The sequence below is a fragment of the Osmerus mordax genome, chromosome 22 (assembly GCF_038355195.1).
Source record: "Osmerus mordax isolate fOsmMor3 chromosome 22, fOsmMor3.pri, whole genome shotgun sequence".
Taxonomy (NCBI): Eukaryota; Metazoa; Chordata; class Actinopteri; order Osmeriformes; family Osmeridae; genus Osmerus; species Osmerus mordax.
In genome coordinates, this window is record NC_090071.1 from 9,622,542 (window position 1) to 9,638,559 (window position 16,018).

The 16,018-nt window shown below is 45.2% G+C and overlaps 2 protein-coding genes across 3 annotated transcripts; both read right to left on the minus strand.

Moving 5' to 3' along the window:
• Positions 1-7: 7 nt before the first annotated feature.
• On the minus strand, positions 8-9,197 carry jam2a (junctional adhesion molecule 2a). 2 transcript variants are annotated; one of them, XM_067260761.1, is made up of 11 exons: positions 8,850-9,197; positions 4,023-4,088; positions 3,584-3,694; positions 3,267-3,416; positions 2,683-2,870; positions 2,281-2,383; positions 2,078-2,182; positions 1,905-1,917; positions 1,261-1,332; positions 986-1,019; positions 8-742 (listed from the first exon to the last, which is right to left on the minus strand). In XM_067260761.1, exons 1-11 carry the CDS (start codon positions 8,899-8,901, stop codon positions 704-706), a joined length of 933 nt encoding a protein of 310 aa, XP_067116862.1. In that variant the 5' UTR covers positions 8,902-9,197; the 3' UTR covers positions 8-703. The 2 variants fall into 2 exon arrangements, with proteins under 2 accessions (XP_067116862.1, XP_067116863.1); XM_067260762.1 differs by lacking the exon at positions 1,261-1,332.
• A 1,315-nt stretch (positions 9,198-10,512) lies between these two features.
• mrpl39 (mitochondrial ribosomal protein L39) lies at positions 10,513-15,837 on the minus strand. Its single transcript, XM_067260215.1, has 10 exons — positions 15,669-15,837; positions 15,052-15,258; positions 14,778-14,917; positions 14,510-14,609; positions 11,644-11,711; positions 11,432-11,544; positions 11,246-11,311; positions 10,961-11,114; positions 10,797-10,844; positions 10,513-10,709 (listed from the first exon to the last, which is right to left on the minus strand). The coding sequence occupies exons 1-10, from the start codon at positions 15,706-15,708 to the stop codon at positions 10,593-10,595; spliced, it is 1,053 nt and encodes a 350-aa protein (XP_067116316.1). The 5' UTR covers positions 15,709-15,837; the 3' UTR covers positions 10,513-10,592.
• Positions 15,838-16,018: the final 181 nt, after the last annotated feature.

Below are 16,018 nucleotides of genomic sequence, written 5' to 3' on the forward strand. Positions count from 1 at the left end.
TGTTTGATAAGAAAAACTACTCTTTAATTGAGTGCATATCATAAGGAACAAACTTAACTCATCCATACTTTATCTAGAAAACATACACTCAGGTATACAGACACACACTTTGGAGAACACAGTAGCATAATACTTAAAATGCAAGTAAGGCAAATTGACAAAGAAATAGAAAAATAAGGTCAACCCAAAGCAAAAGGCACAGGTTATCAGAGACCATGCAGGCACATACGGGTCACAAGGGATCTTAATCAGCTTAAATGGCAGCTTCAAAACATTTACAGTATGTCCCAGTTAAGAACCTGATGCGTTTAAAGCAGAGGAATACGATTTTAAGGTGGTGGTGCTGTACACTGTGGTTCCCTCATGTCCACAACTTTACATGTTGTATTCCAAAAACATTTCAGTTTTTGGTTCCCCAAATTGTAGTTCATGTTTTGGCCAATGGAGGGGGATAAAGACTTCATATTTAGCCACCAGTGGGGGTGAGAGTTCCATGTAACTTCACAAGGGGGGGAAACAGGCTTTGTTTTCCAAGACAGGCAGAGAAGGCTAAGGTGCCTTGACGAGGTGTCTATTTTTAAACTCCATGAGGAGAGAAGAGTGACTGGGCAAGAGAAACAACTTCAAGGAACATCAATGAAGACTCATCCAGTGTTGGCACAGCAATATGAACCTGAAGCAGTGCCTGGAGATGGCTGGATCCTCACAGCATGAATGACTGAGTGTGTTTGAAGTCTTGAGGCTTAAAAAAAAAAAAAAGATTAGGAAATGAAGCATTCTGTGTCTTTTATTCTTATATGCAATTTTGTTAAGTATAAATCATGTATACTATATTATCTAGCTTTTTGCTGAATCATTTCATCAATTGGGCCCCGTGGGCAATGCATGAGCCAGAAAAACCCAAATCAGCACTTCTCTGTCACAATCCATCAGTATTCAACTCACAAAAGAAATCAGCAGAAAAGCAGATTCACTAAATACTCACATTTTGTGGAGGAGCACTGTAGTTGGTGTTGGGCCTGGAAGAGAAAGAGAAACGGTCTACAGATAAGACTGTTGGGAATACCCAAAGCAGGATAAACAGACAAGCAGCAGCTGTAGCCTGAACATCGACTAGACGTCTGAAACTGTTTCTTTGCCGTGCCTATTTTCTGGGGGAAGAGCTTTTAACTAAAGTCTTTGTAAGGACATGGTTGGTTGTGTCTCTTAACGGGGCGAGTCTGTCGGCCATTTTAGGGTCTGTCTGAGGGTCAGACTCACATGTCCTCTGTTCTGTGGAGGTTCTGGCTGCTGATGTGGGCCACACCGTGACACTGGGGGATCCAAAATGACCTGCAGTGGGTACATTTACGGGGGGGATCGTAGGACAGAGTTGAGTGCAGGGGTTGGGGCAGGGGCAATTTAGTTTCACGCTGCACACCACATGCTCAGGGGTTACGGTCAAAACACAACCATACTGAGAGGGAAAGCCAATCGCAATGCTGCCAAATTTTAGTGTTAGCCAATTAAATTGTAAGAGAGGGCGTGACTTGTGGCGGCAGCTAATCCGCTCAGTGATCCAGTCAGTAATTACTGCAGCCAGTAGTGGAGTCCTTCAGTGTTTGAATCTGTTTTTGACATTATCTTTGGTCTTTGACCTGACTTAGTGCATGTCAAGTAGTGGTAAATGACAACACAGATTCTCCTCAACTGCTCAGCACCTGTTAGTGTCTGTATGCACTGGTGGACAACCAGACCCCACTGCGTTTACACACACCTGTTAGACTTCACAAGCCTGACCCAGCATTAAACTCGCGCGTGTGTGTGTGCGCGCTTGTTGGAACAACCACTCTCACGTCTGGCGAGTTGTAGTGCAGTGTATGTGGGCTATTTTTAGTCAAAGGAGGAGTTACACTCGTGCTTACCGTCCTTTTTGCCCTAGAGAGAGAGATTGGAGAAAGGAGAGAAGAGGGGTTACATTTTGAGATTTGTAAATATGGACACAAACAATAGAAAATGCATATACATCAAGTAGCTGTTAACTGACCATATACATTGTTAGATGACTATAGACACACAAAAACATGCAGAGACTCACTGGTGAAATAGCCATTGCGGTGGGCATAGAAGCCTCCAACTCCACAGATGGCGACCAAGCATATCACCACAACTGCAGCTACGACCGCTGGGATGTTGACATCATCTGAGAGAAGAAGATGCACAAAATCTAAAATGTGGGCATACCAAGACACTCACTCCACCTTTAAAAAAAAAAACACACACCCTCACACAGTCACATACCTATCTTCATGCGTTTTCCCTCACACATCTTGGATGGTCCCACTCCATTTGAGGCCAGACAACTGTACTGTCCAGTGTCTGTCCTGGACACCGTCCTAAACTCCTGAATGGGGAAGCGAGAAATATGGAGGGATATACATTTCATTTTCATTTCATTTAGTCATTTAGCAGACGCTCTTATCCAGAGAGACTTACAGTAAGTACAGGGACATTCCCCCCGAGGCAAGTAGGGTGAAGTGCCTTGCCTAAGGACACGTCATTTTCACGGCCTGAATCGAACCGGCAACCTTCTGATTAATAGCCCGATTCCCTACCGCTCAGCCATTTGACAACCTATAGAATAACCCCCCCAAAAATGTGCAGGATGTGTTGAAACTACTTGTTCAGGGTGCCTTCTCTCACCAGGATCCCCGTCATAGGGTTGATTTTGTAGGTGGCGTTGGCTAAGTGGGAGGGAACCAGGGGCTGGTCATCCTTGTACCAGGAGTAGGTGGCAGGGGGGATGCTCTGACGGTCCCTACAGCGCAGCTGCACCACAGAGCCCGTCAGCGCTGAGCTGGGGATGTCACAAGACGGGGTGTGTGGGGGCACTGTGGGACACCCACACACACACACACACACACACACCCCAGGATAGCATCAGACAAAGGGACAAACAAATAGTTCCTCAGTAAGTACAGCAAATCATCCAAGACTAGAAGTGCAACAGTTCTAACAGTATTTCAGAGGTGTTAAGAGCCAAGGAACGGTCTGTATTTTAACCAGACAATGCAACAATACTCCTATCCACGACAATATTACATAGTTCGATAGGAGAATGTTACAATAACATCAAATCTAAGTGCAACATCTTAATCAACAGTTACAATTGTCAGTCAACATAAGACAGTTGATTCAATGCAGTGAGGAACAAATAGACAGGCAGACAAGCAGACAGACCAACAGGCAAGCAGGCATATAGTAAATAGGCAGACAGACAGCCGTACCCAGAACTTTGAGGGTGATGTTGGTCTCTCCCAGGGTCAAGGTGTCTAAAGGGGCGCTGATCTCACAGCGATATTGGCCAGCGTCTTTCTGGCTCACCCGCCTCAGCGTCACCGTTGCCCCCTCAATCTCCGCTCGGCCGGCAAAGTTTCCTGGGAAGCACGACAGCGGATGAGAAAAAAAAAAGATCCTTCTTCCTGTTAAACACGTACTGAACATGTATCTTAAATCAAGGCATGTGGGGGGAGAAAGAGTGACAGGGAGGGATAGAGGGAAAGAGGGAGTAATTGGGAGAGAAGAGGAGAGAGAAAGATCATACCTCTGAAGTCGCCTTCAAAGTAGACAAATGACACGTCCGTGTCTTTCTTCTTCCACTCGATGCGCGGGTTCTGCTCTTTCTCCGTCTTGAACTCGCAGGAGAGAACGGCATCTGCATGCAGACAGGCCGACAGAAAGTGTGGGAGAATGAGAGAAAGACATAGTAAATACACAATAGAATGACACTGGGAATGGATAGACCAGTGGTTCTCTACCCTGGTCCTCAGAACCCCTTGTCCTGCAAGATGAGTCCCTCTTCCAACACACCTGATTCAAATGAAGGGGTCGTTATCTAGCTCCGCAGAAGCCTGGCAACAACCATTCATTTGAATCAGGTGTGTTGAAGCAGGGGGAATACCTAAAACATGCATGGCAGGGGGGTCCCGAGGACCAGGGTTGAGAACCACTGGGATAGATGATAAATGGGGTGACCATCTTACCTGCACCTTCACGGACTTCCACCTTGGGCCGGCTGGTAAACACAGTAACAGGAATGGTGGGTGGGCCTGTAAAACAGATAAGGGAGAACGACAGTGAGATTCTCTTGCCTGCAGTACTCCTGTCATCCATAAGAGGGCAGAGGTAGCGTAACACATGATGAGGACAGGCACTTAGCGGGTGAGAGAGAGGCTTCCCTGTATGCGGCCTCAGATGACGATGGGATTACCAAGAGGTGTAATCCTAGGAGTTATCCAGCGTCTGTATGTAGCTTTAAGGGATGTGTAAGGAGAAGTTCAGTGGGTCTAATTTGAGCTGGCATGTAGTTGATGGCCTCTGATTGGCGTTGAAATGTATTTCTGGCGTTCAAAGGCTGCCATTGATTCCTGTTATCTTGACAGGAACAGGAAACAGATGCAACCCTTCCTGCAAGCTGATTGGTGAGGCGGTCAGGATTATTGTTTTGTCAGCCTGCTTCTGTTGGCAAGCCGCCTTGGGAAACGCCTATTCTTCATGTGTAAACTCTGAGATTTGTTGATGGTTCATGTGTGAATGCAAAACTGAACACATGCAACACATGAATACACTGCCTTTGATTGTGTGCTTCATGTTTCAGAATATAACATCTCCATTTGTTTCATTGAACACCAACATGTACAGTGCACTTAGCAACCCTTGATTAGACATAATCATAAACAAAATCAGTGTAGGCTTGTTAACCTATACATTGTTGGCAGGGTTCTAAATTAACTTTTTTGATCACCAGCCAATTGCCCTGCCTCGTTCTTCTTCTCGCCCCCAGAAGTTTGTCCTAACCACTGCTGCATTAAGTTAACTTTTTACTTTACTTTTCTACTCTATCTAGCTCTTATTACCTCCTATGATCCGCTATGCTTCGTTTGACTTCTTCCTTGTGTTTTCTGGTGGACGCTCCGTTCGTTTCCACGGTTTCTCGCGCCGGTTTCACTTCAACTGCGCGCAGCCAATGGGCGTATGAAACATTATCACGTAGCATTACGGCACAGTGTTCATGGGAAACTTAGGAAGTACTGCCAGGGGGATAAATGACCGAGAACCATGCCGAGAACAGAGCCTTATGTATCATTCATCTAATGCCTCATGTATCACCGGCCAAACTGGCTAGTGCGTTTTTATTAACACCCGCCAAAATGAATTTTAACCCTCATTTGGCGGGTTGGCGGGTGTTAATTTAGAACCCTGATTGTTGGGCAACATCCCTTGGGTTGCTTGACAAACAAGGTGTTTGCGCTTGGCACACAGCTAAGCCATCGGTCGATCAAGTTTATCAGAGGACACGTCATCCCTATGAAGCACTCAGAGCTAGCAGTGAGCTGGCTCCCTCTTTGATGGGCCTTGCTTGGTTTCTGCTTCCTGTGTGATTCTATTAGCAGACCAGGGTAGGGAGTAGATAGAGAGTGGAAGGTCAAGGGACTGGCTTTAGTCATTGTCCTGCTGTGGCTGTGGCTCTGGCTGCTGGAGGGCAGATCTACAGAGGAACGGTGGAAGTCAACACAATAGCAGTGGAGCAAAACACAGGAAGTGTGTGGAGACCACAGGAAGGAGACCATTATGTGTGGCCATGACAGGGCTTGCTGTAAGCTAGGCCCAATATTTCCGCTACGTCCACTATACCAGAATACCTAATGAATCATGCTCAGCACGCGTTGACACGCGCAAATGCATCAAGCTGGAGTGAAGGGTACATTTACCTATTTTACTAAACATACTTTGACATTATAACAGCATCTTTTTTTTGCCTTGTTTTCACACCCCCGCAGAAATTTCAATACCGTCCGAGATAATAGCAGCATCATGTTTTGGGGTCCCCATCCTGCTTGCCTGTGTGCGTTGTTTTGTGTAAGTAACGAGGTTATCAGTGCAGCTGGTGTAGGGAGTGTGGCCTTGCAGCGGCGCCTAGACATACTTTTCTAAGAGCCTTTGTTTTTCTAAATGGATGAACACAGGCAGAGAGAAAGAGAGAGAGGGGTAGGGAGAGAGACAAAGAGAGAGATAGAGAGGGAAAGGAGGGAGGGAGTCGAGGGTGAGAGAAAGTAATGGAGGATGATGGAGGAAGAAAGAAGGCTCATATTGGGAGACCTGGATGGTACTGAGAGTAAGAGGACGAAACAGAAAAGTGAAAGAAAAAAAGTGAATTACAGAGAGAGAGAGAGAGAGAGAGAGAGAGAGAGAGAGAGAGAGAGAGAGAGAGAGAGAGAGAGAGAGAGAGAGAGAGAGAGAGAGAGAGAGAGAGAGAGAGAGAGAGAGAGAGAGAGAGAGAGAGAGAGAGAGAGAGAGAGAGAGAGAGAGAGAGAGAGAGAGAGAGAGAGAGAGAGAGAGAGAGAGAGAGAGAGAAATGGATATATTCTATGACAGTAGCATCCCGTTGCATTGAAGAAACTTGTCACAGTGTATCAGCCGTGGTGAGCGACACCTCGCTGAGGGTTGTCTCTTAGAGGTAGCAGAGATTCAGCGACCTGACACAGGGCCCACACTTCCCCTCTCTGCCTGCCTGCCTGCCTGCCTGCCTGTCTGCTGCTCTGCCTGAACCAACTGACATGTCTGAACTGTCACACACACGCTCACTCACACCACCAACTCACGCCACCAACACACAGCATGCACGCCGTGAACACACAAAAACACACGCACGCACTCCCCGATTTCAACGACGCACGCCCAGCCTGATGTCACAAAACGTACACACACATATACCGTGACTACACAGACAAACACAGACGGAAGGCAAACACATCCGTCACACCCTATAGACTTCACCGTACATACTCACAGAGGTCCGGCCCCAAAACAGAAACACAACTTCCACATCCGAATCAGAAAGGGTTTTATTCGCCATGAAAGTTCGCATAGACAAGGAATTTACTTGGGAAAGTAAATTCCTTGGTGTACAAGTCTAACTATACTAAAGGTACAAAGTCTAACTAATACTAAGGGGCTAACGTAGTTAGACTTTGTACCTTTGGTATAGTTAGACTTGTACACCGCATGCGCTCGCACACACACTCAGTCACGCATGTGTTCACTCACTCGGACTGTTCTGGGAGCTTTGAATAATGGTCCACCTGCAGCGTTCTCACACGAAGTCTGTGGACATTCAAAGGCATACATCTACAGAAGAGACAGCCAGCACAGAATCCAGGGACAGAGAAAGGACAGTTTGTGTGTGTGTGTGTGAAGGGGTGTGGGTGTGTGTGTTCCCCCCCTTGAGAACAAAGCCCCTCTGTATCAGTGTAACCCTGCACTCCACTGTGTGCAACAGCTGGCCTCGTCAAGGCCTGGGGGTGAGGGGTCCAACAGGGAGCCCCACCCTGGCGTACATACCCCGAAACCACAACAGCCGGTAGACACACTACCTACCCAGCTGTATGAAATAATCCCTACGATCTAATATTACACAGGCTTCAATCGTGTTTTAGCACAAACACCCCAACTCATAACAGTGAATAGGATAACTCTAACCCTATCTGGCTAGGTTTCCTGATCCAGATTAAGATGTGTCATACTGCCTATTCCAGGGTTCCCACACCTCGTTCCACATCAAATTCTGTGACTTTTAAGGATCGTTTTCCCTCAAATTCAAGGACTCAACATTGCTTGTTTTGCTGCACAAATTGCAGGTGGTTATCTCCCACTGGAAAAGTGTTATGGCAGAGCCTGTTATGTCTGTAGGTCAGATACCATGGCAGTGGCCACTTTGGCCAAAGAACTGATAACCCAATCTGTGACATTGGAACGTAAAGTCACAGTACACACAATATGAAAGTTACTTGACAGGACAGCATTGGATTAGATGTACTGAGTAATGCGAGCGGGAGAGTTATCTTCACACATTTAAGATTATTCAGAGGACTTGAAGTTATGGAACTGTATACCCCCCCATTAAACAATAACTTCTACTGTATATGATAGAGGCCATACTGTATATCTCAACTGTGGATTCAAGTACTGAAAACAGATCCTGTCTTTCACTTTCAACTTGTAAGGTCTTATTTTACCTTTCTAGATTTCACAAACTTTAAAGGATTTTCAAGACTTGTGGGAACCTGTTATTCTGATGAGCAGAAACAATAGCAGGCTCTTTGACCATGGAGCAGAGCAGAAGGAGCTGCCTAAGATAGATCCATTAGTCTGGTCTAGGACGACCGCAGAACCACAACACTGCAGCCTCCAGGACAGGCGGGAGCCAACATGACAGTGGTATCAAGAACCAGGACAGGAACACAATCTGGGTCCTGTGGACCACATCTAATCAGGACGGGAACCGTTCAGACGGAGCAGCAGTAGGCTACCCTGGTCTGCCGTGTCTGCGGCCCTTCCCAGAGCAGTGTGTTGATGCCAGGCAGGCCAGCCTGCTAGCAGGGCTGGGGGTGGGGTGGGGGGCACACCCTGGGTCTCCTCGACTGGACAGCAGCCAACTACAACTCAACACCACCCGCTGTGGTCACCCCTCTCAGATTCATGGTGGAACATACTTTCATGACTGGCCACTCATGGGAAGAGGATTAGATGTGAAGATCTATACATCTACAGTAACAAACTATGTAAGATATCCTCCTAATATTGCTGTTCACAAGCCAAGCTGACAGTACTATGAAAACAGCTATGATCATAACAATACAATGCACTTTTTATTTATGATTGTGTATCAGATTAATTAGGTGGACATCCATCTTTTTCTTAAACACACACACACACAGTCAGACAAAGCTTCATGTAATTTACAAAAGGGTAGAAAGCATCGCAAACCTATGATATATTTAAGTCCTCATAGATGGAATAAGGCTACTTACACTGTATAATTAAGATGACAATAGACAGCAACAGTGACGCTTTCTCCATCATCAATTCCTGATGTAAAAAATATACGTCTTCCTCGAAAGGAGAGCTTCTTCTGAACCTTCGCGCCTCTTCTTGCACTTATTCACAACTCCAAAATCCAATTAATAATCGAAATTATTTTCCAACGCGGGGCATTGCAATAGAGGTCGCACTTTCGGACTCTTTTGCAAACTATTAATTGCTCCGGCCACGACGTAGTTAGAGGCAGCGTGTGTCTCCCAACCTCCTCAGGTCTCCTCTTAGTAATTACACTGTGGTATCGGCTCTTCGATGTCCTGCTGTCGCGATCGGAGAAGGTTCTTGGATGAGTGGAAGGGAGGGGTGGGGGAAAGGTACTAACCACGGCATGTGAAGAGCGCGGCGCTGTGTTCAAGACGCGCACTACACTTGTGCACCGTACGCTCAACCAATGCCGCCCCAGCTCACTCTCTGGCAACATCGAACGTAACTAGTAAATTAACACTTAGATAACACTTGTTTGTCTTGCTTTACTAAATAATAGGTTAAGGAAAGGGAAGTGACACCTGTGGGTAGGTGTGACTTTGGTGGTTTACAAAAATTGACAATAGCTCACAATGGTGTAATTAGATTTGATTGAGACAATAGAAGTCGTACTGAAAGCAATTCAAACAACCCCGAAATTAACTGACCATAGCAAAATTGCTATTTAAAAAAATTGGTATTTTAACCCCGATGAAATGTCAAATGTTCAGTACCCCCATTTGAACAGTATCTCTCAATTAATGAGCGAAAAAGGAGACTTTTAAACGTTGCTCATTTAAAAGTCCAAAACACTTAAAACTCTAACTTCTGAAGATTTCCCAAACATTTCTCCCAATCATGTTCTACAATTGCCAGGAATTCTTGGCTGTGGTGCAAACATTTCAATTGCTGTATGGTGGGGACACATGGGTGGGCACATGTCTTTGGGTGTGTCACACACACACACACACATTGAGTGTCAAAGTGGGGTGTATATGAGTATGGGCAACAGCTGTGAAGTCACAAACTTTCTACCTCAAGCCTCTCTAGGTTTCTCTTTCTTCAGGGAAGCATCACCAGCCTTCATGCATAAAGGGCCAGGTCAACGTGTTCGTGAAACAATTACAAAGAACATCCTTAAAATGATATACATCTGATAATAACACCCAACCTCAGTCTGTCAACTGACCAGGTAGTTCTGACTAATCTAGTTGACTTTCTCACCCCTCCCCGACACACACTCTTCTAGCACCTGTCTGAAAGTGACAGACACAGCAGCTGCTCTATAGTGACAGTCAGCCTCCACACACCATTGCCTTTGTCTCAGGGCAAACTGCTGACTGTTAAATACACACACACACACACCACTTTGACTTACATGTTGTCAGCTGAGCAGTTAAAGACCCATGCAAGCACACCTCACAGTAAAAGCACATTATTATACCTCGCTCACTGGGCACAGTGGTCTGTCACAAACAAGCAGAGAAGTTATCCAATTGTGCTTTCAAGTTGAAAATCAAGTAAATGTTAAATGTATCATACACTTTTCCCAATCAGTATATATATTTAAAAAAAACACACACACACATAAAAATTTGTCAATAAAAATGTGTCAATAAAAATTTGTCAATAATGAGTTGAAACATTAGTTTACATTTATTGAACAAATACAACAAAGATATGCAAGTATGTATGATGTGCAGAGTTATGTTTTAGTTGTTGGCTGCCGGGGTCAGAGTCTCAGTGGCAGGGGGTGGAGTCACAGCAGAAGGGGTTGGGGACAGCGTATCTGGTGCTGCTTTATTGGTTGATCCTGTAGGCACTTTAAGCTACGGGGACAACAAACCAGTGAGATTACAATATAAACTCCAGTTATGGTTGAGACAATTCTGAAAATCTGTGCAAGGATACCTTACCAGTTTCTCAGCTCGACTTCTAAGCTTCCTCCAGACTGTGTGATGAGCCTTTGAGGGGAGGAGGGGGACCGAACAGGGAATTATTCTCTTCTCTGACAGAAATATCCACACATAAAGGGGACATATAGCTCAATGTCTGCACCTAAACAGGTGTGTTATTGTACCTGTAGCTGTAGGGGCAGCGAGAGCCCCTGCACACGGCGCTGGAGACCCCAGGGACCCTTTCCCAGAGTGTGGACGGCCGTCACCTCGTACTGGGAGCATAGACCTGTCCTCGCCACTAGGGGGCCCCCAGTCAACAGCACATGGTCCCCACACCTAGAACACAGACAGTGGGGTCAATACAGGTTGGGTCTTAGGAGCATGGAGAAGTTTCTGTGTGTGTTGCGCAAGTGTGTAACAGACCTAAAATGACTGTGGACGTATCTATTTGTGTCTGGGTCTCTCACCTGTAAAGTGTCACTGTGCCTCTATCGCTCTGCGCTGCCTTCTCCTCCACCTCCTCCTGTTTACACCTGCACACGCACACACACGTATTACAAGACTGTACTCACATCATTTCTATAGAGAAAAAGACAGAGAAAAAAAATCAACTATACGACAGAGAAACCGAGAGAGAAAGGGAAGGAGGGTACCTGCTCTGGGAGAAGACCTCCAGGGCTACAGAGGGTGCCACCTCCAGAGGTTCCCAGGGCAGGTCCCGGTGGATCAGCTGCTGGACTCCCCGGGTCAGGGACCTCAGAGACTCCTGGGGGGGGGGCAGATCAGACCAGACCATGTCTACAAGACATCCTAAAAACGGCACTGACACAAAAGGAAAAACATGGATGAAAGAGCCCCCGCGCACCTCATTGGGTTCCCATGAGTCTAACTGTGGATCCAGCACCACATCACAACAGAACGCTCCTGCCGTCACTGTGGAGAGAGATGGAGACAGGGAGGCGTGAGGGACAAACACTGCTGCATAATATCCCTGGTATATCAAATGGTACTTAAGCAGGGTTCTAAATTAACTTTTTTGATCACCAGCCAATTTGGCTGGTAACTTTCTAAAGTTACCAGCCAATCAGAATTTCCACTAGCCAAATTCTTTCCGGTGAAAATAAGAACAACTAGAGAGGGTACAATTTCTGGGGAAATTGTAGGGTGTGCTTGCTTGCGTCGGTTGTACAGGGATTTTAATGCAATTTTTACAACTGATATTCCTGTATATTTTATATAAAAATGCATAGGGCCTACTTATTATGCATAAATATTACATAGATTTAAAAGCATCTTTTTTTGCTGCTCATTTACAACTCAAAATACGAGTGAAGTGTAGAATGAAATATGATGTCTTCTCATTTCCCCTGCAAGAGGCAGCCTCATAGCTGAATCAACGAATACATTTGGCAGACCGGTGTAAAAATGGACCTAATCTCTATGACTTAAACGTCCTTTTAAGTTTCCCCTTCTCGTGATATTTTCAGGCATTTAGCCTACTCATATTGCATTCATTCATTAATAAAGAACCACCTTTGAAGATTATTCTACGACGTTACCGGCAGAAGATAGAATCGCGATTCAAACAGTACCATCTGCTAGCTGAAAATATGCCCCCAAAAACGTAAATAAGCTTGACATTTATTTAGTGGAAAATCGCTCATTCATAAAAAGCTCACTGGTAGCGATCATTGTCAGTAACAACGCAAAATGCGATATAGCCCTGTGTGGAGAAGCTGCCCCGGTAAATTCTACTACTACGGTACAGTACTAGACTACTGCTGTATTCGTCTCGGTAGCGATTGCGTTGGTTGAATTGGATTTAACGTTCCGTTGTACGGTTTAGGCTGAAATTAATTATTTTCATGAACAGATTGACAAAGTTTAGGCTGTGGCAATGAAGTTCAGGTTAGTAGTCAGATAGTTTCCCTATTGAAAGACTTTTGAGTAAGGGGAGTGCCGAACATGTTCTGTCGCCGTTTGACTTAAACAGCTGAGGAGTTTTTGTTAGCTACTCACACTATTGTCTCGGGTAGGCTACAGCGTTGCAGTGAGCTACACTGGTTTGAAACCACAGGTAATGGTAATTTCACCAACAAATCGTTTACTAATGTCAGAATAAATCATACAACAAAAATGTATATGTGAGAAATGTTTATTTTAAGGATTGAAAACAGATACATCATAGACCACTGTAGTATGTGTTGCCCGGGCAACACAGGCTAATGTCATGATGCTAATACTTCAGTGAAATAGTAGACTACTGTTTCCGAAAGTAGATGTACTTCCTTAATAATATCAGCTTATATTGTACATTACACATCACAATTGTGTGTCATATCACAAAGTAAAATGAGTAAATAGTTATCACCCTAGCCTCTTTGCTTGTGGCGTTTCTGCAGCTGCCTTGCAGTAAAGCTATAGTTAGCCTAGCTATCCCCCAAGTTAACAGATGCGAAACGAATGTTCTGCCAAAGGTAGTCACGCGTGTTTTCGTGACGTTAGTGACGTTAGTAACGTCAGTGACTGTGGCTAGCAAATTAGCCACCGTTAGCTTCACTTTTCGCCACAAAAACTTAACTTAAGCCTAAACCATGCAACGGAACGTAAATTCCAATAGAAGCAACTCAATCGCTACCAAGACGAAACTTTTGACACCGTTGTCTATGTAGGCCAAATATTGACTGAGTTTTAGGGGGGCAAAAAGAAATAAAAATAATAATAATATATATGTGAGAGAACAAAGGTTGTGCTCTCGCCGAAGGCTTGAGCACACCCAATTATGAGTTTCACTGAATGCATTTGATCATTGTATTAACATTGTTGGCATGAAAAACACAGAAAATGAAGTAAAATGAAGCACAGAAGTATGATGCAAGGGTATGTGAAATCACCAACACGTGACTAAGGACACGATTTATTGTAAATGGCTAAAACGTCCATTCGCGTCATGATGAGATTGACTCCTGCCCATGCCGTAACGTTTTGTCCTAAGCAGGCATTAATTAAACTGACCTAATATACTCTTTATTAAGAACAGTGTATTTACATTACACTAGACTGTGTCAGTAAGCAACATAATTTTTCTTATGCGTAGACTACATGCGGCAATCCTTACAAAACATGACAACATTTTCATTGTCAAACACAAGCCATTCCAGACCCGTCAGCCATTTGGCATTACATTGTCTTTTCTTCGTTTCTCTAGTGCCATCAATATCCTCATCCCCTGCCTCGTTCCTTTTCTCGCCCCCAGAAGTTTGTCCTAACCACCGCCGCATTAAGTTAACTTTTTACTTTACTTTACTACTCTAGCTAGCTCTTATTACCTCCTATGATCCGCTATGCTTCGTTTGACTTCTTCCTTGTGTTTTCTGGTGGACGCTCCGTTCGTTTCCACGGTTTCTCGCGCCGGTTTCACTTCAACTGTGCGCAGCCAATGGGCGTATGAAACATTATCACGTAGCATAACGGCACAGTGTTCATGGGAAACTTAGGAAGTACTGCCAGGGGGATAAATGACCGAGAACCATGCCGAGAACAGAGCCTTATGTATCATTCATCTAATGCCTCATGTATCACCGGCCAAACTGGCTGGTGCGTTTTTATTAACACCCGCCAAAATGAATTTTAACCTGCATTTGGCAGGTTGGCGGGTGTTAATTTAGAACCATGTACTTAAGTATTCAGACCTGTGTGTGTGTGTGTGTACGTGTGTCCAAGGACAGTACCTGGCACCTCTAGGATTGGGAGCAGCTCCACCGTGAAGTCTTCCTTAAAGGCATCTTCCAGCACCTGGCCCAGCAGGCCTGCACATGACCTCCAGTACGCCTGGCCAACAGGAAGGGGAGGGAAGACTTACAGAGCAGCCAGGCACATCAGTTAAACCAGACCAACGTCTTAACTTGGTACAGTGTCTGGTATCCCATGGGTTGTCCACCATCACGAGAGACAGGTAGATACCTGACAGTTTGACCGACAGACAGTGGCAGTCAGTACCTGGTTGACAAGCTGGGGGTCGGAGTCTTTGAAAGTGAGCAGGGAAAGGGCGCAGGACTGGGTGAGGGGCTGGTGCAGGGGCCAGGGCGCCCCATCCACCAGCGCCAGGGCAGAGTTGGTGACATGCCACTCTGTCAAATCTGAGAGAGAAATAAAGAGCCAGTCATTGTCTTATTCAGACACAGCCAACATCTGAAGACCAATCCCTTCTGTGCATACACACACACACACACACACACACACACACACACACAATTTTGTTTACTGAACTTACGGCGTGCACAACTGTGTGGAGTAGACATTCCCTTGTTCATGACCAGCAGGGTCCCTTGCAGACCTTTTACTTGCAGGGTCACCTCTATCTTCTCCGTGCGGGGATACAGGGCGCGTTGCCGAGCCTGTTCACGGGAGAACACCGCGCTGCGCTGTACTTGCAAGTCGGTGGCCAATGGACGGACAGCCGCTACGCTGGACGCCAGACCTGAACGATGCCAGGAAGTAATACGCGATTAGAGGGTTATTCTAAACGTTTCAAGCAGTTTGAGCTTACTGCCCACCCATCCAAAAAATACTAGCTAGTTAACGCTTCTATTCCCAGTTGTTTTCACACCTGACTGTAGAATTACAAATAATACAGGCTTTAAACCACCTAGTGTGTGCTAGCTAGCTAAAAACATTTTGTCAACGTTTACTAGATTGGCCAAGTTCACATTTAGCATCAGACACACCGTCGACCTCATCTCACAATTTAAACATATTTATAGATTTGTATGATATTAAAATAAGGAAACTCCAAGGTCACACAGGGAATATCAGCGCTAGCTCGCTTTCTCTGGCCAGCTAGCTCTTAGCTGGCATTGCAGTTCTGCAGAAAAGGGATGGTGTACTTACGGCGCAATAGAAGATGACACATGGTCCTCCTACACGACATGGTGTAATATTCCCTGTACAATTACTTAAATTATTTAATAGTTCGATAGCAAAGCTGAGCATGGAAAATATTTCTGTTTTCTGTAGTTGACTTTAAGCTACAGAAACTGTCAAAAGGACGCCATGCGTACTCTGGTGCAAGTCTTATTTATGTCCGTGTTGTATGTCGGGCTAGTGATAAGAGTTCCAGTCATCAGCCATTTGTAGAGTGGAGGCTGTTCTACAACATGGTCAGTAGGGGTAGCTGTTGCTGTATTTCAGAGATTTCCTCAATTTGATTTAGTAACTGTTGTCACAAAAATATATCTTTT

Bases quoted from the DNA above. Each gene is read 5' to 3' on its own strand.
- jam2a (XM_067260761.1), bottom strand. From the start codon at position 8,901: ATGATGGAGAAAGCGTCACTGTTGCTGTCTATTGTCATCTTAATTATA. The intron at 4,089-8,849 runs GTAAGTAGCCTT...TCTGTTTTACAG, and splicing joins TGTCATCTTAATTATACAGT to GCCCACCCACCATTCCTGTT. The intron at 2,384-2,682 runs GTGAGAGAAGGC...TTCCCCATTCAG, and splicing joins ACCCTATGACGGGGATCCTG to GAGTTTAGGACGGTGTCCAG.
- mrpl39 (XM_067260215.1), bottom strand. From the start codon at position 15,708: ATGTCGTGTAGGAGGACCATGTGTCATCTTCTATTGCGCC. The intron at 11,115-11,245 runs GTGAGAGACCCA...TCTGTGTTCTAG, and splicing joins GGCACAGTGACACTTTACAG to GTGTGGGGACCATGTGCTGT. The intron at 10,710-10,796 runs GTAAGGTATCCT...TTGTCCCCGTAG, and splicing joins GAAGTCGAGCTGAGAAACTG to CTTAAAGTGCCTACAGGATC.